Consider the following 27394-nt stretch of genomic DNA (forward strand, 5'->3'; position numbering starts at 1 on the left):
TCAGTGCCTCACTATACAGTACAGGCCTCCAACCTGTGTCACTGTCATTAGTGTCCCCTCTGCTCCCCTGTGCCACAGTCATTAGTGTCCCCTCAGCTCCCCTGTGTCACTGTCATTAGTGTCCCCTCTGCTCCCCTGTGTCACTGTCATTAGTGTCCCCTCAGCTCCCCTGTGCCATAGTCATTAGTGTCCCCTCAGCTCCCCGTGTGTCACTGTCATTAGTGTCCCCTCAGCTCCCCTGTGTCACTGTCATTAGTGTCCCCTCAGCTCCCCTGTGCCACAGTCATTAGTGTCCCCTCAGCTCCCCGTGTGTCACTGTCATTAGTGTCCCCTCAGCTCCCCTGTGTCACTGTCATTAGTGTCCCCTCAGCTCCCCTGTGTCACTGTCATTAGTGTCCCCTCAGCTCCCCTGTGCCATAGTCATTAGTGTCCCCTCAGCTCCCCGTGTGTCACTGTCATTAGTGTCCCCTCAGCTCCCCTGTGTCACTGTCATTAGTGTCCCCTCAGCTCCCCTGTGCCACAGTCATTAGTGTCCCCTCAGCTCCCCGTGTGTCACTGTCATTAGTGTCCCCTCAGCTCCCCTGTGTCACTGTCATTAGTGTCCCCTCAGCTCCCCTGTGTCACTGTCATTAGTGTCCCCTCAGCTCCCCTGTGTCACTGTCATTAGTAACCCCTCAGCTCCCCGTGTGTCACTGTCATTAGAGTCCCCTCAGCTCCCTGTGTCAGTCATTAGTGTCCCTTCAGCTCACCGCGTGTCAGTCATTAGTGTCCCCTCAGCTCCCCGTGTGTCACTGTCATTAGTGTCCCCTCAGCTCCCCGTGTGTCACTGTCATTAGTGTCCCCTCATCTCCCATGTGTCAGTCATTAGTGTCCCCTCAGCTCCCTGTGTCACAGTCATTAGTGTCCCTTCAGCTCCCCGTGTGTCACTGTCATTAGTGTCCCCTCAGCTCCCCGTGTGTCACTGTCATTAGTGTCCCCTCAGCTCCCCGTGTGTCACTGTCATTAGTGTCCCCTCAGCTCCCTGTGTATCAGTCATTAGTGTCCCCTCAGCTCCCCTGTGTCACAGTCATTAGTGTCCCCTCAGCTCCCCTGTGTCTCAGTCATTAGCATCCCCTCAGCTCCCCTGTGTCTCAGTCATTAGCGTCCCCTCAGCTCCCTGTGTCACAGATATTAGTGTCCCCTCAGCTCCCCTGTGTCAGTCATTAGTGTCCCCTCAGCTCCCCATGTGTCAGTCATTAGCATCCCCTCAGCTTCCCATGTGTCACAATCATTAGTATCCCCTCAGCTCCCCTGTGTCACAGACATTAGTGTCCCCTCAGCTTCCCATGTGTCAGTCATTAGCGTCCCCTCAGCTTCCCGTGTGTCACAGTCATTAGCGTCCCCTCAGCTTCTTGTGTGTCTCAGTCATTAGCGTCCCCTCAGCTCCCCTGTGTCACAGACATTAGTGTCCCCTCAGCTCCCCTGTGTCACTGTCATTAGTGTCCCCTCAGCTCCCCTGTGTCACTGTCATTAGTGTCCCCTCAGCTCCCCTGTGTCACTGTCATTAGTGTCCCCTCAGCTCCCCTGTGTCACAGATATTAGTGTCCCCTCAGCTCCCTGTATCACAGATATTAGTGTCCCCTCAGCTCCCCTGTGTCACAGATATTAGTGTCCCCTCAGCTCCCTGTGTCACAGATATTAGTGTCCCCTCAGCTCCCTGTGTCACAGTCATTAGTGTCCCCTCAGCTTCCTGTGTGTCTCAGTCATTAGCGTCCCCTCAGCTCCCTGTGTGTCTGTCATTAGCGTCCCCTCAGCTCCCTGTGTGTCACAGTCATTAGTGTCCCCTCAGCTCCCCTGTATCAGTCATTAGTGTCCCCTCAGCTCCCCGTGTGTCACAGTCATTAGCGTCCCCTCAGTTCCCTGTGTCTCAGTCATTAGTGTCCCCTCAGCTCCCCTGTGTCAGTCATTAGTGTCCCCTCAGCTCCCCTGTGTCACTGTCATTAGTGTCCCCTCACCTCCCCTGTGTCACAGATATTATTGTCCCCTCAGCTCCCTGTGTCACAGATATTAGTGTCCCCTCAGCTCCCTGTATCACAGATATTAGTGTCCCCTCAGCTCCCCTGTGTCACAGATATTAGTGTCCCCTCAGCTCCCTGTGTCACAGATATTAGTGTCCCCTCAGCTCCCTGTGTCACAGTCATTAGTGTCCCCTCAGCTTCCTGTGTGTCTGTCATTAGCGTCCCCTCAGCTCCCTGTGTGTCTGTCATTAGCGTCCCCTCAGCTCCCTGTGTGTCACAGTCATTAGTGTCCCCTCAGCTCCCCTGTATCAGTCATTAGTGTCCCCTCAGCTCCCCGTGTGTCACAGTCATTAGTGTCCCCTCAGCTTCCTGTGTGTCTCAGTCATTAGCGTCCCCTCAGCTCCCTGTGTGTCCGTCATTAGCGTCCCCTCAGCTCCCTGTGTGTCACAGTCATTAGTGTCCCCTCAGCTCCCCTGTATCAGTCATTAGTGTCCCCTCAGCTCCCCGTGTGTCACAGTCATTAGCGTCCCCTCAGTTCCCTGTGTCTCAGTCATTAGTGTCCCCTCAGCTCCCCTGTGTCTCAGTCATTAGCGTCCCCTCAGCTCCCCGTGTGTCACAGTCATTAGCGTCCCCTCAGTTCCCTGTGTGTCAGTCATTAGTGTCCCCTCAGCTCCCTGTGTCACAGATATTAGTGTCCCCTCAGCTCCCCTGTGTCACAGATATTAGTGTCCCCTCAGCTCCCTGTGTCACAGATATTAGTGTCCCCTCAGCTCCCTGTGTCACAGATATTAGTGTGCCCTCAGCTCCCCTGTGTCACAGATTAGTGTCCCCTCAGCTCCCTGTGTCACAGATATTAGTGTCCCCTCAGCTCCCTGTGTCACAGATATTAGTGTCCCCTCAGCTCCCTGTGTCACAGTCATTAGTGTCCCCTCAGCTCCCTGTGTGTCTCAGTCATTAGCGTCCCCTCAGCTCCCTGTGTGTCTGTCATTAGCGTCCCCTCAGCTCCCTGTGTCTCAGTCATTAGTGTCCCCTCAGCTCCCCTGTGTCTCAGTCATTAGTGTCCCCTCGGCTCCCCCTTGTGTCTCAGTCATTAGCATCCCCTCAGCTCCCTGTGTGTCTGTCATTAGCGTCCCCTCAGCTCCCTGTGTGTCTCAGTCATTAGTGTCCCCTCGGCTCCCCCTGTGTCTCAGTCATTAGCGTCCCCTCAGCTCCCCTGTGTGTCAGTCATTAGCGTCCCCTCAGCTCCCTGTGTCACAGCTATTTGTGTCCCCTCAGCTCCCCTGTGTCACAGATATTAGTGTCCCCTCAGCTCCCCTGTGTCTCAGTCATTAGCGTCCCCTCAGCTCCCTGTGTCACAGATATTAGTGTCCCCTCAGCTCCCCTGTGTCACAGATATTAGTGTCCCCTCAGCTCCCCTGTGTCACAGATATTAGTGTCCCCTCAGCTCCCCTGTGTCAGTCATTAGTGTCCCCTCAGCTCCCCTGTGTCTCAGTCGTTAGCATCCCCTCAGCTTCCCGTGTGTCTCAGTCATTAGCGTCCCCTCAGCTTCCCGTGTGTCTCAGTCATTAGCGTCCCCCCAGCTCCCTGTGTGTCAGTCATTAGCGTCCCCTCTGCTCCCCTGTGTCACAGTCATTAGTGTCCCCTCGGCTCTCCGTGTGACACAGTCATTAGTGTCTCCTCAGCTCCCCCTGTATCACAGTCATTAGTGTCCCCTCGGCTCCCCCTGTGTCACTGTCATTAGCATCATGAATGTGACAATGACAACACTATGTAGATAGTTTGCTCCCGGTGTCAGTCACACATGGCGCCATTTTGTCCTGGTAATACTTAACCTCTTCCTTTCCAGATCCAGAACCTGGGACCCAGCTCTGCCCCCACACAGTTCACCATTTTAATAATGACCACAGTGGCCCAGGGACTGCGCTGGGATTTTACAACGACCAATCAGGTAACTTGTCTCTTATCTGTGTGTTGTGAATGATTGGGATGCGGCGTAGTGGATGTAGAATGGGACGCGGCGTAGTGGATGCAGGTTGGGAGGCGGCATAGCTGATGCAGGTTGGGATGCGGCGTAGTGGATGTAGCATGGGACACACAGTAGTGGATATAGGTTGGGAGGCGGCATAGCGGATGCAGGTTGGGATGCGGCGTAGTGGATGTAGCATGGGACGCACAGTAGTGGATGCAGGTTGGGAGGCGGCGTAGTGGATGCAGGTTGGGAGGCGGCATAGTGGATGTAGGTTGGGATGCAGCGTAGTGGATGTAGGTTGGGAGGCGGCATAGTGGATGTAGGTTGGGAGGCGGCGTAGTGGATGCAGGTTGGGAGGCGGCGTAGTGGATGCAGGTTGGGAGGCGGCGTAGTGGATGCGGCGTAGTGGATGCAGGTTGGGAGGCGGCGTAGTGGATGCAGGTTGGGAGGCGGCGTAGTGGATGCAGGTTGGGAGGCGGCGTAGTGGATGCAGGTTGGGAGGCGGCGTAGTGGATGCGGCGTAGTGGATGCAGGTTGGGAGGCGGCGTAGTGGATGCAGGTTGGGAGGCGGCGTAGTGGATGCAGGTTGGGAGGCGGCGTAGTGGATGCAGGTTGGGAGGCGGCGGCGTAGTGGATGCAGGTTGGGAGGCGGCGTAGTGGATGTAGGTTGGGAGGCGGCGTAGTGGATGCAGGTTGGGAGGCGGCGTAGTGGATGCAGGTTGGGAGGCGGCGTAGTGGATGCAGGTTGGGAGGCGGCGTAGTGGATGCAGGTTGGGAGGCGGCGTAGTGGATGCAGGTTGTGATGCGGCGTAGTGGATGCAGGTTGGGAGGCGGCGTAGTGGATGCAGGTTAGGAGGCGGCGTAGTGGATGCAGGCTGGGAGGCGGCGTAGTGGATGCAGGCTGGAGGCGGCATAGTGGATGCAGGTTGGGAGGCGGCGTAGTGGATGCAGGTTGGGAGGCGGCGTAGTGGATGCAGGCTGGGAGGCGGCGTAGTGGATGCAGGCTGGGAGGCGGCGTAGTGAATGCAGGCTGGGAGGCGGCGTAGTGGATGCAGGCTGGGAGGCGGCGTAGTGGATGCAGGCTGGGAGGCGGCGTAGTGGATGCAGGTTGGAGGCGGCGTAGTGGATGCAGGTTGGGAGGCGGCGTAGTGGATGCAGGTTTGGAGGCGGCGTAGTGGATGCAGGCTGGGAGGCGGCGTAGTGGATGCAGGCTGGGAGGCGGCGTAGTGGATGCAGGGTGGGAGGCGGCGTAGTGGATGCAGGTTGGAGGCGGCGTAGTGGATGCAGGTTGGGAGGCGGCGTAGTGGATGCAGGTTGGGAGGCGGCGTAGTGGATGCAGGCTGGGAGGCGGCGTAGTGGATGCAGGCTGGGAGGCGGCGTAGTGGATGCATGTTGGGAGGCGGCGTAGTGGATGCAGGTTTGGGAGGCGGCGTAGTGGATGCAGTTTGGGAGGCGGCGTAGTGGATGCAGGTTGGGAGGCGGCGTAGTGGATGCAGGTTGGGAGGCGGCGTCGTGGATGCAGTTTGGGAGGCGGCGTAGTGGATGCAGTTTGGGAGGCGGCGTAGTGGATGCAGGTTGGGAGGCGGCGTAGTGGATGCAGGTTGGGAGGCGGCGTCGTGGATGCAGGCTGGGAGGCGGCGTAGTGGATGCAGGTTGGAGGCGGCGTAGTGGATGCAGGTTTGGAGGCGGCGTAGTGGATGCAGTTTGGGAGGCGGCGTAGTGGATGCAGGTTGGGAGGCGGCGTAGTGGATGCAGGTTGGAGGCGGCGTAGTGGATGCAGGTTGGGAGGCGGCGTAGTGGATGCAGGTTTGGAGGCGGCGTAGTGGATGCAGGCTGGGAGGCGGCGTAGTGGATGCAGGCTGGGAGGCGGCGTAGTGGATGCAGGTTGGGAGGCGGCGTAGTGGATGCAGGTTGGAGGCGGCGTAGTGGATGCAGGTTGGGAGGCGGCGTAGTGGATGCAGGTTGGGAGGCGGCGTAGTGGATGCAGGCTGGGAGGCGGCGTAGTGGATGCAGGCTGGGAGGCGGCGTAGTGGATGCATGTTGGGAGGCGGCGTAGTGGATGCAGGTTTGGAGGCGGCGTAGTGGATGCAGTTTGGGAGGCGGCGTAGTGGATGCAGGTTGGGAGGCGGCGTAGTGGATGCAGGTTGGGAGGCGGCGTCGTGGATGCAGGCTGGGAGGCGGCGTAGTGGATGCAGGTTGGAGGCGGCGTAGTGGATGCAGGTTTGGAGGCGGCGTAGTGGATGCAGGTTTGGAGGCGGCGTAGTGGATGCAGGCTGGGAGGCGGCGTAGTGGATGCATGTTGGGAGGCGGCGTAGTGGATGCAGGTTGGGAGGCGGCGTAGTGGATGCCTGCTGGAGGCGGCGTAGTGGATGTAGGTTGCAGGTGCAGGGGCTCTGGAAGGAGCCCACCATTGCGATTTGCTCAGTGTGGAAGTGGGACTGCTGCGCATACACGTTCCCGCTGACCACACGCGTACAGCACCCATATCCAGGGCGGGTTCCAGAGGAAGCCCCTGCCAGCTACCTCTGCAACATGTAGCCCAAAGACTACAGCAATCAGATGACGGTAGCTGGGGGGACAGTATCTGGAATGCTCTGGATAAATCTGGCAGCTCGCATCCACCATAGAAACCTATGCAGGATGTGGCTGCTGGTGGGAATGGAGGGATCGCAGCAAGTATCCGGTATATCGGCTATACACCTGCAGCGGTCACTACTACATACGCTCATGTGAGAGTACATATGTGCGGCTGCGCCTTCTTGCAGGGAGCTCTCCCCTTTTAATCTCTCTGAGTTTCACCTTGCACACCTGAGCAGATCTCACCTGTATCAGATTCTCCTCGCCAGTGCAGGTACTCCCTTACCAGCGTCGGACTGGGGCATGAAGGGCCCACCGGGTGGATGCAGTTATAGGGGCCCATACTTAGGGGTGTGGCCAGCTTACAAAGGGTGTGTGGCCAGCCTCCACAGAGGCTTGAAATACACAATAGTTTAGTGCAGTGTAATGCAACATATCTACCATGTATAATACAAGTGCACAGTCTGGAACCTGATCCCTAGAGGATGGAGTGGGCCCTCAGGCAGTGGGGCCTACCGGTGGTTTCCCTGGTACCCCTGTGGGCCAGTCCGACCCTGTCCCTTACTGCATTGTGCCCGTATATGCGAATTGGGACGAGAGCTTGGAGCAGACATCTGGACCAAAACCTTTAAATTGGTGCACGGTTGCTCTCCAAGTACCTGTATTGTAGAGACGCAGGGCAAGTTACTGTAATTACAAGTTGGTACCGTTGCCCGGATGTTCCAATCAGGATGCACATAGGTGTTTCCAGCATTAGCTGGAGATGTTCCTCTTCCGTAGGTCCCCACTCCACATTTCCACTCTGACCCTGCTGGGATGTAGTGCTTAAGATCTTTGCTGAATTATTGGCGGTACCATCTGACCCCACATTTTGGCTCTTCCACTTGTCCTCCCTGCCCTTGCGAACACTAAAAGGTCCATTTTTTTAAACATCTGACTAATGCCAAAGCAGTTAGGGGTCTATTCATGAAGCAGTGAAAAATGTAGAGAAGTTGCCAATGGCAACCAATCAGCATTGAAGTTGACAATGCTAAATTCCTTTGTCGTATAAATAACCCTTAATGAAGTCTAAGAACACTGTACGCTGTTTACTTAAGAAGTACCGTAAGGGTACGCTAGTTGCGTAACGATCGCTCAGCCGTAGGCGAGACGCTCAAGCGCCACGTACGCTCACGGCCCAGTGATCACAGGACAGCACGTTATTGGTTATGTCTAGAGTAATGATTCGCTATGGCGTAGCGTACGCTCGAGACCACGAGGAGATCACCAGCGGCGCAGACGCTCACAACGCTATACCTTTATGTCTAAACCTTTTATCAATGAAATACACAGAATACCTTAATGTGAATACAGGGTGTATGTGCAACCTTGTGTAACCTAACTAACTACAAAGCTGCTTGAGCGTCACCGACGCTCAAGTGAACACTTAAAACTATAGAAAATACACAGATACTGGTTTAGGGTCCAAAGCCTATCAACTGTATTATATCTAATATACTTGTAAAAGAGAATAACAGTACAAATGATACACTACAATATAACAGAGACTTCCTAACCAAAATACAATACTATCTAATACAATACAATACTAGTCTAGGGGAGATATGAGAGAAAAGAGAATAGAGAGAGAGAAATGGAGAGAGATGAGAGAAATTGGCTCACAGTAAGACAATGATTACGGAGAGAAACTTACGCACAAAGGGTATGATCGCATGCGCCTCGATATCCAGCTCCCGATTATCAGCAAGACAACCGTTGATGAGAGAGTGAAGTTGGATATGGTCGGCCTGCCTATTTATGCCCCACACACAATGCAATCTCATAGTCCCTACAATCCCATTGTCCATTGGACGTCGGAATTCGGCCCTGCATCATAACAAAAGGTCATAGGTTGATTCATACAGGTGGGCTGTGACGATTTCAAACAGCTCAGGTGGGTGGGAAACTAGGTTTCCCGCCGCATACCTGAGTATGAGTAAATAATAGAAATGGACATAAACTTCTTATGTCCATAACTATTCGCACGAGCGATTAATACGCTCCAAACCAACACCGGAATATTGCTATTTAAATACTCTTCCGATGGGTACCAAACACTACTGCATGACTCCTGTTAGACCCTTCCCACGATACAAAGAGGGATTCCTCAGCTCAGGGACATTCTATATTAACCAAACTTTCAGAATCTATCAAAGGGACCATGATCTACAAACTACATTAATTGTGAAAATATGTAACGAATGAGTCGCACGCTACGACTACATAAACTCTACCGTAAATACGCATACCGTGCGCCCGCGGGTGCACGCTATTGCGGGTATGCGCCTTCACGGGAGAGCGTACGCATGCGCAGCGCGGACCAGTGTGCGGTGCAAATATGGCAGTGTGTATGGGGATATTTTTCTGACTTTGACAGTCCACCCTTTGGCAGTCAATAATAACTGCCACCTTCAAAACAATTCAAAAGGAGAAAAATATAAATCAGGGGTTAATTGATTTCCATGGTTGGGTAGGGGAGGAGAGAGGAGTAGGTGTGAAGAGGGTATGACCTAGTGAGAAAGCAGAAGCATGTGTGTATGAGTCCATGTTTGGAGGGTCATGTATCATCGTGCCGTACGTGTGGTAAATCAAGCTTCGAGGTATTGCGAAGTATACATTTGAATTCCTTCTTATCCCGTGGTACAGGTCTGTGGATGGGCTGTCAAACTTTACCGAGCTCTTTTCGGCTTTTGAACAAAATGGGGAGCACATTTTAGTTGATGATACATGAATGGGGGAATATGTGATTGCTGATATCTGTGCCTGTATTCCCTATACTATGTGTGTTATTACCTGAGGGTTGTAGAGATGAAGATAAAGAACACTTATGGGAAATGCAATGATATTCTATGTCAGGGAAATGTACATCTGTTGTTGAAGTTTTGTTCGGTATCTGTTGAGAGTCGTCTTCTTTGCGCTGTATTGCTCCTTGGGCATGAGCAAATAGCTTTGTCAGTGCCATCAGATTTACAAAAAATGTTGGGCTAGCGTGAGTTTAAGAATAATAGGGAAACTGGGGATCCATGGCAAAGTTCATCAAATGTCCATTTCTCAAGTGGTCAAAACTTCATCTTTGGTGCTTGTCTGTTGTCTGTATAGCGTCTCGTCAACTTCCTCGTCCAAGGGGGTCTTTGTATCTTGGAGAAAAGCAGAAAAACAGGTGAAAGAAACGGACCGTATAATCGCATTTTTCATCACATCATGGTTTCTATCATTGGGTCATAAATCAAATCCAGGTTAATTACAGTTTCCTCACTCCTCAAACTCATCACTCTTGTACTTTGTTTGCACCTCATTAAAGCCTGCCCGCATCTAAATATCAATCCAATCGATATAACGACACCCAAGATACATAGTAGAAACTTTCCAACATCCATTATGACTCCTTGAGCCCAGTCTCCTAAACCGGAGAACCAATTTCGCGGGTTCAACCATGACACCCAACCAGTCAGCTCATTACCTACAGCAGCAAGGGTGAGATTGTGTTTTCGACGAAATTCCCACTTCAATTGGAGAATATCGTCCATCTTCTGGTCTATGACCTCTACCGGATCCTCGGTGCTATTTGTGATATACGTGCAACACTTTATGCCGTACTGTGTTGCCAATGTAACACAATATCCGCCTGTTACTGCTGTAAGATAATTAAGAACCATCCTATGCTGAACTAGTTCTGTTTTGTAAGCTTGAAGTTCTCTTCCAGTGTATCTAAACGTGTCATCATACATTTCAGTGATATTATCTAACAAATTGGCGAGTGCGGAAATGTATCTATAATTCATCACTCCTCGAGCGGTGCGAGTGAAATCTAACGCTACCAGAACCTGAATCCCGGTGGATTCATGGATAAGATCAGAGGCCGGATGCTCTAACCTTTCTGACAGTTGTCTTTTAACTCGGTGCTCGTAATGAGTGTGAGTATAAGGAGCTTGGGCACCACGGTGTATGTCCTTCATTTTGTCATGTGTAACAGTCATCACTTCAGGCAATACTTTTCCAATATAACACAATCCTTCAGAGTTTGGGGCAAGCCACTTGTACGCCTTTCTCCCGCATATGAAATATGCGTCATCGGGGAGAACATATGGGACGGAGAAGGACATGACCATGTTACAAACCTTCCAGGTGAAATCTCCTGACCCTAATTCTTCCATCTGCTTAATGCACGTATCGGTTTGTACGATATGTGCACAGTATCCTGGTGATACCTCTCCAACTCTAGTAATCCTATTTCCTAAGGTATATCGATACCGGAAAGATTTTCCTCTACTGGCTATGTGGCGTACAAGCTCTGTATCTGTAGGCATTCTATCTGCTCTGTGTGAAAAGGTCATGGTAAGGTTGCTCCATGACACTTCCCAATTTCCCGGCTTACGGGGATTGGAGATATTAAAACATAAGAGGGACCTATCCACATGGTATTGGTGGAGCTTCAAACTAGGAGGGCTGGAGATGTTAAACCTCCGGTCCACCGGTCTCCCACCACTTAGCTCAAGTACCTCCCCTAACGTTAAAGGAAATGGTACTAGCCCTGATTTGCTATGACCCTGAGGTACTTGAGAGCATACCCAACAATCTGTTTGGTTTAACACGTTACCCACTAAGGAGTGATAGTCACTCAATGGATGCCGGTCCATATGGATATTAAAACTGGATTGGCATTTCTTTATGCATCCATCTTCAACCAAATTGTCACAAAGCCTACAGATACAATTTTCTTCAGCTAACAATCCATCACAATTTCTTCTATCGGATCGTTTTCTGATACTCGCCTTTGCTTGTTGGTTTGGTTGATCTTGGAAAACTACGCCTCCATCATCATAATCGGAACCCATTCCAGAACCTCTCTCGACCTCTATGGTACTCTCGCCGGAACAGACTGCTCTGGTCAACATCATGGTTAACATCAAAATCCGGATCACAGTCTCTTGGGGCAAGTCCATCTTTGAGGAGGAAATAGAGAAGAATGAGAAGGGGGAAAAAGAAATTTTAAGGGAGAGGGGATGGGAAGTGGAGGAAAACAATAAAAGGGAGTGGGGAGTCGACAGCTGCTTTCGGTCTTCAAGGCTCAGGTGCCGCCTCAGTCCTCCTGGAACAGACACTCCAGTGATACAACCTCTACCGTCTGTTCCTTATCACGGGACTTCTCTGGATCAGCAACCTTTTTGCAGTGGGATGAATGGACCCAAGTCTCTCTCTCAGCAACCTTCAATGCTGTGGTGCTAGTCAATAAGACCTGGTATGGTCCTTCCCATCTATCAATAAGACAACCTGAGCGTAGAAAATTTCGTATCATTACATAATCCCCAGGTTCAATGTCATGACAATTACTATCTGGTAAATCAGGAATCACCAATCTCAGATTATCATTTTGATTCCTCAACTGTTTACTCATGTTAATCAAGTACTTTACAGTTACTTCATTGTTACATTTCAAATCATCCTGAGGGTTAATCATGACATGCGGTTGTCGACCAAACAAGATTTCAAAAGGGGACAGATTAAGAGGGGACCTGGGAGTGGTTCTGATGCTATACAAAACAATGGGTAAAGCTTCTGGCCACGTCAATCCTGTCTCTGCCATTACTTTACTCAATTTATTTTTAATAGTGCTGTTCACTCTTTCGACCTTCGCACTCGCCTGTGGACGGTACGGAGTGTGCAGCTTGCTATCAATACCCATTAATTTACACATTCCTTGAAAGACATCACCTGTAAAATGGGTACCCCTATCACTTTCAATGATTCTAGGGATACCATATCTACATACAAATTCCTGCACAATTTTCTTAGCTGTAAACATAGCGGTATTTGTAGCTGCTGGAAAAGCTTCGACCCAATTTGAGAAAACATCTATACAAACAAGTACATATTTCAAATTTCGACATGGGGGTAATTGAATGAAGTCAATTTGTATTACCTGGAAAGGGCCGCCGGCAGGTGGGATATGGGATGGTTCTGTAGGTATTGCCTTTCCAATATTCTTTCTCAGACAGGTAAGGCATGACATTGCTCTTTTACTCGCATGAGAGGAGAATCCTGGGGCGCACCAGTATGCTCTTACCAATTTGCACATTCCCTCCTTGCCTAGATGAGTCAACCCATGAGCTGCTTCAGCCAGACATGGAAGATATGCTCTGGGGGCCACTGGTTTACCATGTCCATCCGTCCAGAGCCCTGAGGACTCCTGGCCATATCCCTTTGCCTTCCAGACTGCTCTTTCCTGTGTGGAACACAAATTCTGCATCTCACACAACTTTTGTGTGTTGATGGTATTAAATGCCATCAGTTGTGTGGTGTCTGTCTGTATGGGGGTAGCAGCTGCAAGCTTAGCTGCTTCGTCTGCTCGGCTGTTACCAAGTGACACTGGGTCTTGACTATATGTATGTGCTTTACATTTGATAACAGCCACTCTGTCGGGTTCCTGTATTGCTGTTAGAAGCCTTTTTATGTGAGCTGCATGCGCTATCGGTGTACCAGCTGCCGTCATGAAATTTCTGAGGCGCCATAGGGCTCCGAAATCATGTACTACCCCGAAGGCGTATCTAGAATCGGTGTAGATATTGGCTGACTTGCCCTTAGCCAATTCACATGCTCTGGTTAGGGCGACCAGTTCAGCAACCTGGGCTGAGTGAGGTGGGCCTAGCGGTTCCGCTTCTATGGTGTCTTGGTCATCTACGACTGCGTATCCAGTACACAAGTCTCCCGAGTCTGACTGTCTATGACAACTACCGTCAGTGTAGAACGTGAGTTCTGCATCTTCCAGTGGATTGTCACTGATGTCAGGCCTTGCGGTAAAATTTTGGGTCAAATATTCCATACAATCATGTGTATCTTCCTTTGCATTAAATCCTCCTTCCCCATCACTCTCACCTTCCACCCTTTGTGTCTGACCAGGCACACCTGGGAGAAATGTTGCAGGATTTAATGCGCTGCATCTCCTTATGGTGATGTTTACTGGGGCCATTAATGCCAATTCCCATCTTGTAAACCTTGCTGATGAGACGTGTCTGGTTTGGGCAGAATTCAATAAGGCAGATACCGCATGTGGTGTATGGATTGTGAGGTTGTGGCCTAGCACGACATCTTCGCTTTTTGTCACTAGCAATGCTATCGCAGCAACGCTTCGCAAGCATGTGGGGAGGGATCGCGCTACCGTATCTAGCTGAGCGCTGTAGTATGCAACTGGCCTGCTGGCGTCACCGTGTTTTTGGGTTAGTACACCTGCTGCGCACCCAGCACTTTCTGTTCCGTATAGTTCAAAGGGTTTCCCATAGTCTGGCATACCTAGTGCTGGTGCCTGCGTTAGGCATTGCTTAAGTCTCTCAAATGCTGTTTCGGATTCGTCGGTATGCGAAATCCGATCAGGTTTGTTTGAGGAGACCATTTCCTGCAAAGGCAGCGCCAATATGGAAAACCCTGGGATCCAATTACGGCAATACCCACACATTCCTAAAAACGTTCTGATCTGTTGCTGGGTTTGTGGCAGGGTCATGTCTCTAATTGCTTGGATTCTATCAGCGGTCAGGTGTCTCAGTCCTTGTGTTAGACAGTGTCCCAAATATTTTACCTTAGTCTGGCATAATTGTAACTTGTCTTTGGAAACCTTGTGACCTGTGTCTGAAAGATGAAACAGGAGCTGTTTCGTATCCTTCAGAGAGGCTTCCAGTGAATCTGAACACAGCAGTAAATCATCCACGTACTGTATCAATACTGATCCACTCTCTGGTTGGAAAGACTGTAAACAATCATGCAAAGCCTGAGAAAATATACTTGGACTATCTATGAAACCTTGGGGTAACCGAGTCCATGTGTATTGGACTCCTCTGTATGTGAATGCAAACAAATATTGGCTGTCAGGATGCAGAGGTACCGAAAAGAAAGCGGAGCAGAGGTCAATAACAGTGAAAAATTTGGCAGTGGGAGGAATTTGCATTAGGATGACAGCTGGATTTGGCACTACGGGGAACTGACTCTCAACTATTTTGTTAATCCCCCTTAGATCCTGCACTAGCCTGTAACCCCTCCCCCCACTCTTTTTAACAGGGAAGATGGGACTATTGGCTGTGCTGGACGTTCTTACCAGAATGCCCTGTTGCAGCAAGCGTTCTATTACTGGGAAAACTCCTAACTCCACCTCTGGCTTCAGAGGATACTGTGGGATTTTTGGAGCTATCCTACCATCTTTTACTTGTACAACTACTGGAGCTACGTTTGCCATTAATCCAGTGTCCTGTCCATCTTTTGTCCAAAGTGACTCTGGTATCTGAGATGTCATCTCTTCTATTTGGGATGGATTCCTATTTGTCATAATGGAATGTGACATTAATTTTGATGGGGAGTCTAACATGTCTCGTACCTCCTGAGCGTGATTCTCAGGGATGTCCAAGAATACACCTTCAGGAGTACAATAAATGACGCAACCCATTTTACATAGTAAGTCTCTACCCAGGAGATTAGTTGGTGCAGATGCAGCCAGCAAAAAGGAATGCTTGGTGTGCAAAGGCCCTATTGTAATCTCGGCTGGTTTGCTAACAGGGTAGTGCTGGACTACTCCTGTTACTCCCATGGCTGGAATTGTCCTACCAGTGGTTCTCATGCCCACTGTCGAATTTATCACTGACTTGGCCGCCCCTGTGTCTACAAGAAAGTTTAAAGTTTTACCAGCTACATTGATTGCAATCTCTGGTTCACTTCCAAGACTGGCAATCAACTTAACTGGCTGCAGATTACAGGTATGGCCACACCCCTAGTGGGTATGCTGACCTCCCTGGATCCCGCTGGCAGCGACTACTTGTGAGGGGGTTAGCTGGGAACTACCAGAGGCATGCCAATCTCTGTTCGGGGGATATCTTTTTGTTTCCCCTGTATGTGGCTCAAAACTCCGCCTCTGTGGACCCTGCTCCCAATGTCGTGTGTCGTGTCGTTGTCTAGGGGGTTGAAAAGATTTTGGTACATTTCTTACTCTACATTCTCGTGCATAGTGTCCCGGTCTGTTACAGGAATAACAAGTTATTACAGTTGACTTACTTACAGGATTCGATGGTACATACGCAGGCTGCTTTGTGGTCAGCGCCTGTATACTTACTGACATTAATTTATCACTTTGCGACTCTCTGTGCCTGGTGATGTTTCTGTCGTGATCAATAGCAGCCTCTCTCAAGGTGGACACTGACAGACCTCGCCAACATGGTTGCGTGGTCTGTACCCTAGCTTTTAATGTTTCCTTTAAACCATCCATCAGTACAGATACTGCTACTTCTTGATGGTTTGGGTTGGTCCTAATGTCTTCTATACCAGTGTATTTTGCCATTTCTAATAGTGCCCGGTGAAAATATTCTGTTGCCGTTTCGGACTCCTTTTGCTTAATGGAAAATATTTTATTCCATTTAGCAACGGCTGGGAAATACTCTTTTAGCTGCAAATTTATCCTTTTTACATTATCCTTGTTGTACACGTCTGTAAGCGGTACATCTTTATCCAATGCACAGTCAGCTAAGAATTGAGTTGAGTCGACATTGGAAGGTAAACAAGCTCTTAGCAGTATCTGCCAATCCTTGTTGTTGGGTTCTACAGTGTTACCTAGATCCCTGATGTATTTTTGGCTAGCAACTAAGTCTTTCCTGGGGTCAGGAAATTCAGACACTATTGTTCTTAATTCCATTCGGGAGAATGGAGTGTACATGGCAATGTTCCTTATGGGAGTGGCTCCAGACACATCTGTTTTTCCATTGGGAACTGCTATTACCCTTACAGGAGCAATTCTGACAGCCTCTTCCTGTGTAGATTCTACAGCTTGTTGTGGTACAATTGTTTCAGTGTAGTGCATGGTGCCGTACTTACCCGTTGACACGACCTCACCTATCCCTCCGCTAGGGGCCTTTGCTAATCTCGTGGGTGTTGCTGTGCCTACTGTGGTTTCTGATATGGTGGCCGCTAGAGAGAGCGCTGAAATTGTTGCCGAATCGTCTTCTTGATCACACTCCTGAGGAAAGTTCAAAACAGGGTACAACTTGCACGGGTTAATAATTGCCTGGGTTACTTGGTTAACATCATTAACATTTACAGGGTTACTAAGAGTTTGTGTTTTACAACCCAGTGCGTTTCTCTCCGCAATCAACTTCTCTCCTGCAATGTATGGTGGAGGAGGGGCTGTGGCTATCAGCTTCCTGACTGCCCCAGATCCCGCCGCCAGAGCCAAACCTCTCTGTATCTCACCTTCCTGCTGCCACAACTGTAAATAATCATGATGCTGAATTCGTCTCTTTGTTGATTTTATGAGACATATCCTCCTCCTTAAATTTTGTAACACTTCTGGACTGAAGCTACCTATTCTTGGGAATTTCTCCCTGTCTTGTACAGTCATTCTCTCCCATTCATCACATAAAACCTCTGTGTGACTTCCGTATTTTTCACACATGATGTATCTTGCCGACCCGACTGGTCGGTTCTCTGAATCAACCCGAACCGAGGTTGATCGCCCCCTACCTGAACAACTGGCCCCCATAATCTGCAGGTGTTGCTTATTCCTCCTTGGATCTTTATATCAAGGTTTTCAGCGAACCCTTACAAACAAACCAAGATGTCCTGGGCAGGCTGGCGGTGGCGGTTTACCAAGTACCCCACTCACTTCTCGCCCACGTTGGCCAGTACTGCAATCACTGTATCCAGAGCTGCTGTACCCAACTCAGGGCCCCTGTGAACCTTTATTTACTGGGGCGCGTTCCCCAGCAAGTATTGGTTGTTGGATAGTTCCTGAGTGACCAGCGAACCTCCCTTCCAAAAATAATAAATTACACAAATCACGTCAGAATTAGAGATGAGCGCCTGAAATTTTTCGGGTTTTGTGTTTTGGTTTTGGGTTCGGTTCCGCGGCCGTGTTTTGGGTTCGACCGCGTTTTGGCAAAACCTCACCGAATTTTTTTTGTCGGATTCGGGTGTGTTTTGGATTCGGGTGTTTTTTTCAAAAAACCCTAAAAAACAGCTTAAATCATAGAATTTGGGGGTAATTTTGATCCCAAAGTATTATTAACCTCAAAAAACATAATTTACACTCATTTTCAGCCTATTCTGAACACATCACACCTCACAATATTATTTTTAGTCCTAAAATTTGCACCGAGGTCGCTGTGTGAGTAAGATAAGCGACCCTAGTGGCCGACACAAACACCGGGCCCATCTAGGAGTGGCACTGCAGTGTCACGCAGGATGTCCCTTCCAAAAAACCCTCCCCAAACAGCACATGACGCAAAGAAAAAAAGAGGCGCAATGAGGTAGCTGACTGTGTGAGAAAGATAAGCGACCCTAGTGGCCGACACAAACACCGGGCCCATCTAGGAGTGGCACTGCAGTGTCACGCAGGATGTCCCTTCCAAAAAACCCTCCCCAATCAGCACATGATGCAAAGAAAAAGAAAAGAAAAAAGAGGTGCAAGATGGAATTATCCTTGGGCCCTCCCACCCACCCTTATGTTGTATAAACAAAACAGGACATGCACACTTTAACCAACCCATCATTTCAGTGACAGGGTCTGCCACACGACTGTGACTGATATGACGGGTTGGTTTGGACCCCCCCCAAAAAAGAAGCAATTAATCTCTCCTTGCACAAACTGGCTCTACAGAGGCAAGATGTCCACCTCATCTTCACCCTCCGATATATCACCGTGTACATCCCCCTCCTCACAGATTATCAATTCGTCCCCACTGGAATCCACCATCTCAGCTCCCTGTGTACTTTGTGGAGGCAATTGCTGCTGGTCAATGTCTCCGCGGAGGAATTGATTATAATTCATTTTAATGAACATCATCTTCTCCACATTTTCTGGATGTAACCTCGTACGCCGATTGCTGACAAGGTGAGCGGCGGCACTAAACACTCTTTCGGAGTACACACTTGTGGGAGGGCAACTTAGGTAGAATAAAGCCAGTTTGTGCAAGGGCCTCCAAATTGCCTCTTTTTCCTGCCAGTATAAGTACGGACTGTGTGACGTGCCTACTTGGATGCGGTCACTCATATAATCCTCCACCATTCTATCAATGTTGAGAGAATCATATGCAGTGACAGTAGACGACATGTCCGTAATCGTTGTCAGGTCCTTCAGTCCGGACCAGATGTCAGCATCAGCAGTCGCTCCAGACTGCCCTGCATCACCGCCAGCGGGTGGGCTCGGAATTCTGAGCCTTTTCCTCGCACCCCCAGTTGCGGGAGAATGTGAAGGAGGAGATGTTGACAGGTCGCGTTCCGCTTGACTTGACAATTTTGTCACCAGCAGGTCTTTCAACCCCAGCAGACCTGTGTCTGCCGGAAAGAGAGATCCAAGGTAGGCTTTAAATCTAGGATCGAGCACGGTGGCCAAAATGTAGTGCTCTGATTTCAACAGATTGACCACCCGTGAATCCTTGTTAAGCGAATTAAGGGCTGCATCCACAAGTCCCACATGCCTAGCGGAATCGCTCCGTGTTAGCTCCTTCTTCAATGCCTCCAGCTTCTTCTGCAAAAGCCTGATGAGGGGAATGACCTGACTCAGGCTGGCAGTGTCTGAACTGACTTCACGTGTGGCAAGTTCAAAGGGCATCAGAACCTTGCACAACGTTGAAATCATTCTCCACTGCACTTGAGACAGGTGCATTCCATCTCCTATATCGTGCTCAATTGTATAGGCTTGAATGGCCTTTTGCTGCTCCTCCAACCTCTGAAGCATATAGAGGGTTGAATTCCACCTCGTTACCACTTCTTGCTTCAGATGATGGCAGGGCAGGTTCAGTAGTTTTTGGTGGTGCTCCAGTCTTCTGTACGTGGTGCCTGTACGCCGAAAGTGTCCCGCAATTTTTCTGGCCACCGACAGCATCTCTTGCACGCCCCTGTCGTTTTTTAAAAAATTCTGCACCACCAAATTCAAGGTATGTGCAAAACATGGGACGTGCTGGAATTTGCCCATATTTAATGCACACACAATATTGCTGGCGTTGTCCGATGCCACAAATCCACAGGAGAGTCCAATTGGGGTAAGCCATTCCGCGATGATCTTCCTCAGTTGCCGTAAGAGGTTTTCAGCTGTGTGCGTATTCTGGAAAGCGGTGATACAAAGCGTAGCCTGCCTAGGAAAGAGTTGGCGTTTGCGAGATGCTGCTACTGGTGCCGCCGCTGCTGTTCTTGCGGCGGGAGTCCATACATCTACCCAGTGGGCTGTCACAGTCATATAGTCCTGACCCTGCCCTGCTCCACTTGTCCACATGTCCGTGGTTAAGTGGACATTGGGTACAACTGCATTTTTTAGGACACTGGTGAGTCTTTTTCTGACGTCCGTGTACATTCTCGGTATCGCCTGCCTAGAGAAGTGGAACCTAGATGGTATTTGGTAACGGGGGCACACTGCCTCAATAAATTGTCTAGTTCCCTGTGAACTAACGGCGGATACCGGACGCACGTCTAACACCAACATAGTTGTCAAGGACTCAGTTATCCGCTTTGCAGTAGGATGACTGCTGTGATATTTCATCTTCCTCGCAAAGGACTGTTGAACAGTCAATTGCTTACTGGAAGTAGTACAAGTGGGCTTACGACTTCCCCTCTGGGATGACCATCGACTCCCAGCGGCAACAACAGCAGCGCCAGCAGCAGTAGGCGTTACACGCAAGGATGCATCGGAGGAATCCCAGGCAGGAGAGGACTCGTCAGACTTGCCAGTGACATGGCCTGCAGGACTATTGGCATTCCTGGGGAAGGAGGAAATTGACACTGAGGGAGTTGGTGGGGTGGTTTGCGTGAGCTTGGTTACAAGAGGAAGGGATTTACTGGTCAGTGGACTGCTTCCGCTGTCACCCAAAGTTTTTGAACTTGTCACTGACTTATTATGAATGCGCTGCAGGTGACGTATAAGGGAGGATGTTCCGAGGTGGTTAACGTCCTTACCCCTACTTATTACAGCTTGACAAAGGGAACACACGGCTTGACACCTGTTGTCCGCATTTCTGGTGAAATACCTCCACACCGAAGAGCTGATTTTTTTGGTATTTTCACCTGGCATGTCAACGGCCATATTCCTCCCACGGACAACAGGTGTCTCCCCGGGTGCCTGACTTAAACAAACCACCTCACCATCAGAATCCTCCTGGTCAATTTCCTCCCCAGCGCCAGCAACACCCATATCCTCCTCATCCTGGTGTACTTCAACACTGACATCTTCAATCTGACTATCAGGAACTGGACTGCGGGTGCTCCTTCCAGCACTTGCAGGGGGCATGCAAATAGTGGAAGGCGCATGCTCTTCACGTCCAGTGTTGGGAAGGTCAGGCATCGCAAACGACACAATTGGACTCTCCTTGTGGATTTGGGATTTCAAAGAACGCACAGTTCTTTGCGGTGCTTTTGCCAGCTTGAGTCTTTTCAGTTTTCTAGCGAGAGGCTGAGTGCTTCCATCCTCATGTGAAGCTGAACCACTAGCCATGAACATAGGCCAGGGCCTCAGCCGTTCCTTGCCACTCCGTGTGGTAAATGGCATATTGGCAAGTTTACGCTTCTCCTCCGACAATTTTATTTTAGGTTTTGGAGTCCTTTTTTTTCTGATATTTGGTGTTTTGGATTTGACATGCTCTGTACTATGACATTGGGCATCGGCCTTGGCAGACGACGTTGCTGGCATTTCATCGTCTCGGCCATGACTAGTGGCAGCAGCTTCAGCACGAGGTGGAAGTGGATCTTGATCTTTCCCTAATTTTGGAACCTCAACTTTTTTGTTCTCCATATTTTATAGGCAGAACTAAAAAGGCACCTCAGGTAAACAATGGAGATGGATGGATTGGATACTAGTATACAATTATGGACGGACTGCCACGGTTAGGTGGTATAAAAAAACCACGGTTAGGTGGTATATATTATAATAATAATACAATTATGGATGGACGGACTGCCTGCCGACTGCCGACACAGAGGTAGCCACAGCCGTGAACTACCGCACTGTACACTGGTTGATAAAGAGATAGTAGTATACTCGTAACAACTAGTATGACACTATGACGACGGTATAAAGAAAGAAAGAAAAATACCACAGTTAGGTGGTATATATTATAATAATAATACAATTATGGATGGACGGACTGCCTGCCGACTGCCGACACAGAGGTAGCCACAGCCGTGAACTACCGCACTGTACACTGGTTGATAAAGAGATAGTAGTATACTCGTAACAACTAGTATGACACTATGACGACGGTATAAAGAATGAAAAAAAAACCACGGTTAGGTGGTATATATTATAATAATAATACAATTATGGATGGACGGACTGCCTGCCGAGTGCCGACACAGAGGTAGCCACAGCCGTGAACTACCGCACTGTACACTGGTTGATAAAGAGATAGTAGTATACTCGTAACAACTAGTATGACACTATGACGACGGTATAAAGAAAGAAAAAAAAATACCACGGTTAGGTGGTATATATTATAATAATAATACAATTATGGATGGACGGACTGCCTGCCGACTGCCGACACAGAGGTAGCCACAGCCGTGAACTACCGCACTGTACACTGGTTGATAAAGAGATAGTAGTATACTCGTAACAACTAGTATGACACTATGACGACGGTATAAAGAAAGAAAAAAAAATACCACAGTTAGGTGGTATATATTATAATAATAATACAATTATGGATGGACGGACTGCCTGCCGACTGCCGACACAGAGGTAGCCACAGCCGTGAACTACCGCACTGTACACTGGTTGATAAAGAGATAGTAGTATACTCGTAACAACTAGTATGACACTATGACGACGGTATAAAGAATGAAAAAAAAAACCACGGTTAGGTGGTATATATTATAATAATAATACAATTATGGATGGACGGACTGCCTGCCGACTGCCGACACAGAGGTAGCCACAGCCGTGAACTACCGCACTGTACACTGGTTGATAAAGAGATAGTAGTATACTCGTAACAACTAGTATGACACTATGACGACGGTATAAAGAAAGAAAAAAAAATACCACAGTTAGGTGGTATATATTATAATAATAATACAATTATGGATGGACGGACTGCCTGCCGACTGCCGACACAGAGGTAGCCACAGCCGTGAACTACCGCACTGTACACTGGTTGATAAAGAGATAGTAGTATACTCGTAACAACTAGTATGACACTATGACGACGGTATAAAGAAAGAAAAAAAAATACCACAGTTAGGTGGTATATATTATAATAATAATACAATTATGGATGGACGGACTGCCTGCCGAGTGCCGACACAGAGGTAGCCACAGCCGTGAACTACCGCACTGTACACTGGTTGATAAAGAGATAGTAGTATACTCGTAACAACTAGTATGACACTATGACGACGGTATAAAGAATGAAAAAAAAACCACGGTTAGGTGGTATATATTATAATAATAATACAATTATGGATGGACGGACTGCCTGCCGACTGCCGACACAGAGGTAGCCACAGCCGTGAACTACCGCACTGTACACTGGTTGATAAAGAGATAGTAGTATACTCGTAACAACTAGTATGACACTATGACGACGGTATAAAGAATGAAAAAAAAACCACGGTTAGGTGGTATATATTATAATAATAATACAATTATGGATGGACGGACTGCCTGCCGACTGCCGACACAGAGGTAGCCACAGCCGTGAACTACCGCACTGTACACTGGTTGATAAAGAGATAGTAGTATACTCGTAACAACTAGTATGACACTATGACGGTATAAAGAATGAAAAAAAAACCACGGTTAGGTGGTATATATTATAATAATAATACAATTATGGATGGACGGACTGCCTGCCGACTGCCGACACAGAGGTAGCCACAGCCGTGAACTACCGCACTGTACACTGGTTGATAAAGAGATAGTAGTATACTCGTAACAACTAGTATGACACTATGACGACGGTATAAAGAAAGAAAAAAAAATACCACGGTTAGGTGGTATATATTGTAATACAATTATGGATGGACGGACTACCTGCCGAGTTCCGACTGCCGACACAGAGGTAGCCACAGCCGTGAACTACCGCACTGTACTGTGTCTGCTGCTAATATAGACTGGTTGATAAAGAGATAGTATACAATACATACAACAATATACTACTATACTGGTGGTCAGGCACTGGTCACCACTAGTCACACTGGCAGTGGCACTCCTGCAGCAAAAGTGTGCACTGTTTAATTTTAAATTAATATAATATTATGTACTCCTGGGGGCTCCTGCTATAACAACCTGCAGTGCTCCCCAGTCTCCCCCACAATTATTATAAGCTTTGCCTTTTATACATTGATGTGCAGCACACTGGGCTGAGCTGAGTGCACACAGACTGAGTCACACTGTGTGACTGGCTGCTGCTGTGTATCGTTTTTTTTCAGGCAGAGAACGGATATAGCAGAGAACGGATATATTATATTAAAATAAATAAAAGTTAACTAACAACAACTGCACTGGTCACTGTGGTAAACTCTGTCTGACTCTGCACAATCTCTCTCTCTCTTCTAATCTAATTTCTAATGGAGAGGACGCCAGCCACGTCCTCTCCCTATCAATCTCAATGCACGTGTGAAAATGGCGGCGACGCGCGGCTCCTTATATAGAATCCGAGTCTCGCGAGAATCCGACAGCGTCATGATGACGTTCGGGCGCGCTCGGGTTAACCGAGCAAGGCGGGAGGATCCGAGTCTGCTCGGACCCGTAAAAAAAACATGAAGTTCGTGCGGGTTCGGTTTCAGAGAAACCGAACCCGCTCATCTCTAGTCAGAATGTACAAATAGCGTTTGTGACCACTTTACTCTAATGGTATTAGGTCAGATTACTAACTACTGCACACAATTACGTGCGGTACAATCGTTCAGTACATAAGCACTACTTGTCATGTACTGAAAGATCAATGGAATCGAAAATTTCGGCTGCGAATTCCTTCAGCATGAGCTTGTATGGCCTATATGGGTTCTGCACCAACACCCCTGGCGTTGTGCCTCTTGTACCTTTATAGCGGACCTCTTTGTCTGTTTTACCTGTTACCTTATGACCTCCTGGTCTGTTACCTTATGGTCCGCTATACTCTAATGCTCAAATATTATTTAACCAGGGATGCCTCCCTAGCCACCGTATATGTCACTTACACGTATGTTCCTTGACGAGTACCCGACTTTCCTTTTGGTTCAACCTCTAAGTTATATAAACTTATGTGATAAAAACACACTCACTCAACACATGTACACTTTGTTTCTATATCTATTTCTGCGCAGAAATTTTCTTCAGCCCAGCTGTGTTACCAATTAGGAGCAGGATCTGTTAAACTAAATTTCAGATTTTTCCAAAAATAGATTTGCGTTATTTACCGCGTCGCGTTATCTACCGCTGTGCGTTATTTATCGCCTTTGCGTTAATTATCGCTTTGCGCTAAAATCCAACTTTTCGTGACGAGCTACGTGGGCGTAACCGGACGCTACGTTGCGTAATGTACGCTGCGTGCGTCTGCCTCTGGATTGCGTACGCTAGTCTTTGTTAGAGACACGTGTACGCAAAGCAAAGATCCACCGTAACACAATTTCTACCTTTATCAATGTAGATGATCCCTGATCATCTACCGCACACCACACTGACTGCCTTATCTCCCAGACAAGCCGTGTGTTGGTCTATACTTTAACTATTACCTCTACTATGAAATAACAGCAAATCTCTTTTAGCACTTTCTATCAACTATAAAAATTGGCAAACAGGAATAGTGATATACGAAATTGAAAAAGAAATGCAGATATATATGTATGCGTGCGTGTATACGCAAGACAGAAGAGAAATAAACAGTTTTAAAAGACACAAGCGTTTTGTTCTTACTTCCGGTTCCCGGATTCCTTCAGCACTCTTTATCTAAGCGAAGCAGACGCTTATCCCGTCAGCACTGCGAGACAACCTCCCACCCTTTGCTGGGGGATAATGTCTGCTTATCTACCTAGTGTAGATGTGAGAAGGACAGGACGAGTCCCCAATTGACAATGCTAAATTCCTTTGTCGTATAAATAACCCTTAATGAAGTCTAAGAACACTGTACGCTGTTTACTTAAGAAGTACCGTAAGGGTACGCTAGTTGCGTAACGATCGCTCAGCCGTAGGCGAGACGCTCAAGCGCCACGTACGCTCACGGCCCAGTGATCACAGGACAGCACGTTATTGGTTATGTCTAGAGTAATGATTCGCTATGGCGTAGCGTACGCTCGAGACCACGAGGAGATCACCAGCGGCGCAGACGCTCACAACGCTATACCTTTATGTCTAAACCTTTTATCAATGAAATACACAGAACACCTTAATGTGAATACAGGGTGTATGTGCAACCTTGTGTAACCTAACTAACTACAAAGCTGCTTGAGCGTCACCGACGCTCAAGTGAACACTTAAAACTATAGAAAATACACAGATACTGGTTTAGGGTCCAAAGCCTATCAACTGTATTATATCTAATATACTTGTAAAAGAGAATAACAGTACAAATGATACACTACAATATAACAGAGACTTCCTAACCAAAATACAATACTATCTAATACAATACAATACTAGTCTAGGGGAGATATGAGAGAAAAGAGAATAGAGAGAGAGAAATGGAGAGAGATGAGAGAAATTGGCTCACAGTAAGACAATGATTACGGAGAGAAACTTACGCACAAAGGGTATGATCGCATGCGCCTCGATATCCAGCTCCCGATTATCAGCAAGACAACCGTTGATGAGAGAGTGAAGTTGGATATGGTCGGCCTGCCTATTTATGCCCCACACACAATGCAATCTCATAGTCCCTACAATCCCATTGTCCATTGGACGTCGGAATTCGGCCCTGCATCATAACAAAAGGTCATAGGTTGATTCATACAGGTGGGCTGTGACGATTTCAAACAGCTCAGGTGGGTGGGAAACTAGGTTTCCCGCCGCATACCTGAGTATGAGTAAATAATAGAAATGGACATAAACTTCTTATGTCCGTAACTATTCGCACGAGCGATTAATACGCTCCAAACCAACACCGGAATATTGCTATTTAAATACTCTTCCGATGGGTACCAAACACTACTGCATGACTCCTGTTAGACCCTTCCCACGATACAAAGAGGGATTCCTCAGCTCAGGGACATTCTATATTAACCAAACTTTCAGAATCTATCAAAGGGACCATGATCTACAAACTACATTAATTGTGAAAATATGTAACGAATGAGTCGCACGCTACGACTACATAAACTCTACCGTAAATACGCATACCGTGCGCCCGCGGGTGCACGCTATTGCGGGTATGCGCCTTCACGGGAGAGCGTACGCATGCGCAGCGCGGACCAGTGTGCGGTGCAAATATGGCAGTGTGTATGGGGATATTTTTCTGACTTTGACAAAGTAATATTTATAATTTGCATACTATAAAATTATACAGAGCAGCTGATTAGTTGCCATGAGCAGCTACTTCAATGGCTCACTTCTCCTCTCTTATCACTGCTTCATGAATAGACCCCTTATTCCGCTGCGTTGGAGCTCGTCCTCTCCTCCAACCATCTCAGACTAAGATTGACGTCTACATGGAAGACCTGTTTCTTTCTTTGTCTGATGACTAGGAGATATTTAAAGACACTTGGTTCAGATGGCTCGACTTTAAGGATTCCGCCTCTTGCAGGTCACATTGTCCCTCTCTCCCCTCTGTACACTTTTTTGAAGTCTTGTTTGATGGCAATCACCCACCAAGACTGAGACCTTGCTCATGCTATAGCAGAGCTGGCCAAACCAGTCCTCAAGATCTACAGATGTGTCCACTATTAC

At 48.3% G+C, this 27394-nt stretch overlaps 1 protein-coding gene across 1 annotated transcript in view; it reads left to right on the forward strand.

Moving 5' to 3' along the window:
• The window catches only part of ITGAL (integrin subunit alpha L), a 306572-nt gene that overhangs the window by 208024 nt on the left and 71154 nt on the right, over positions 1-27394 (forward strand). Inside the window, exon 29 of the mRNA XM_063933029.1 lies at positions 3844-3945. Coding sequence (XP_063789099.1) covers positions 3844-3945 — 102 coding nt within the window. The remainder of the gene's footprint in view (positions 1-3843; positions 3946-27394) is intronic.

The sequence above is a fragment of the Pseudophryne corroboree genome, chromosome 7 (assembly GCF_028390025.1).
Source record: "Pseudophryne corroboree isolate aPseCor3 chromosome 7, aPseCor3.hap2, whole genome shotgun sequence".
NCBI classification, from domain to species: Eukaryota; Metazoa; Chordata; class Amphibia; order Anura; family Myobatrachidae; genus Pseudophryne; species Pseudophryne corroboree.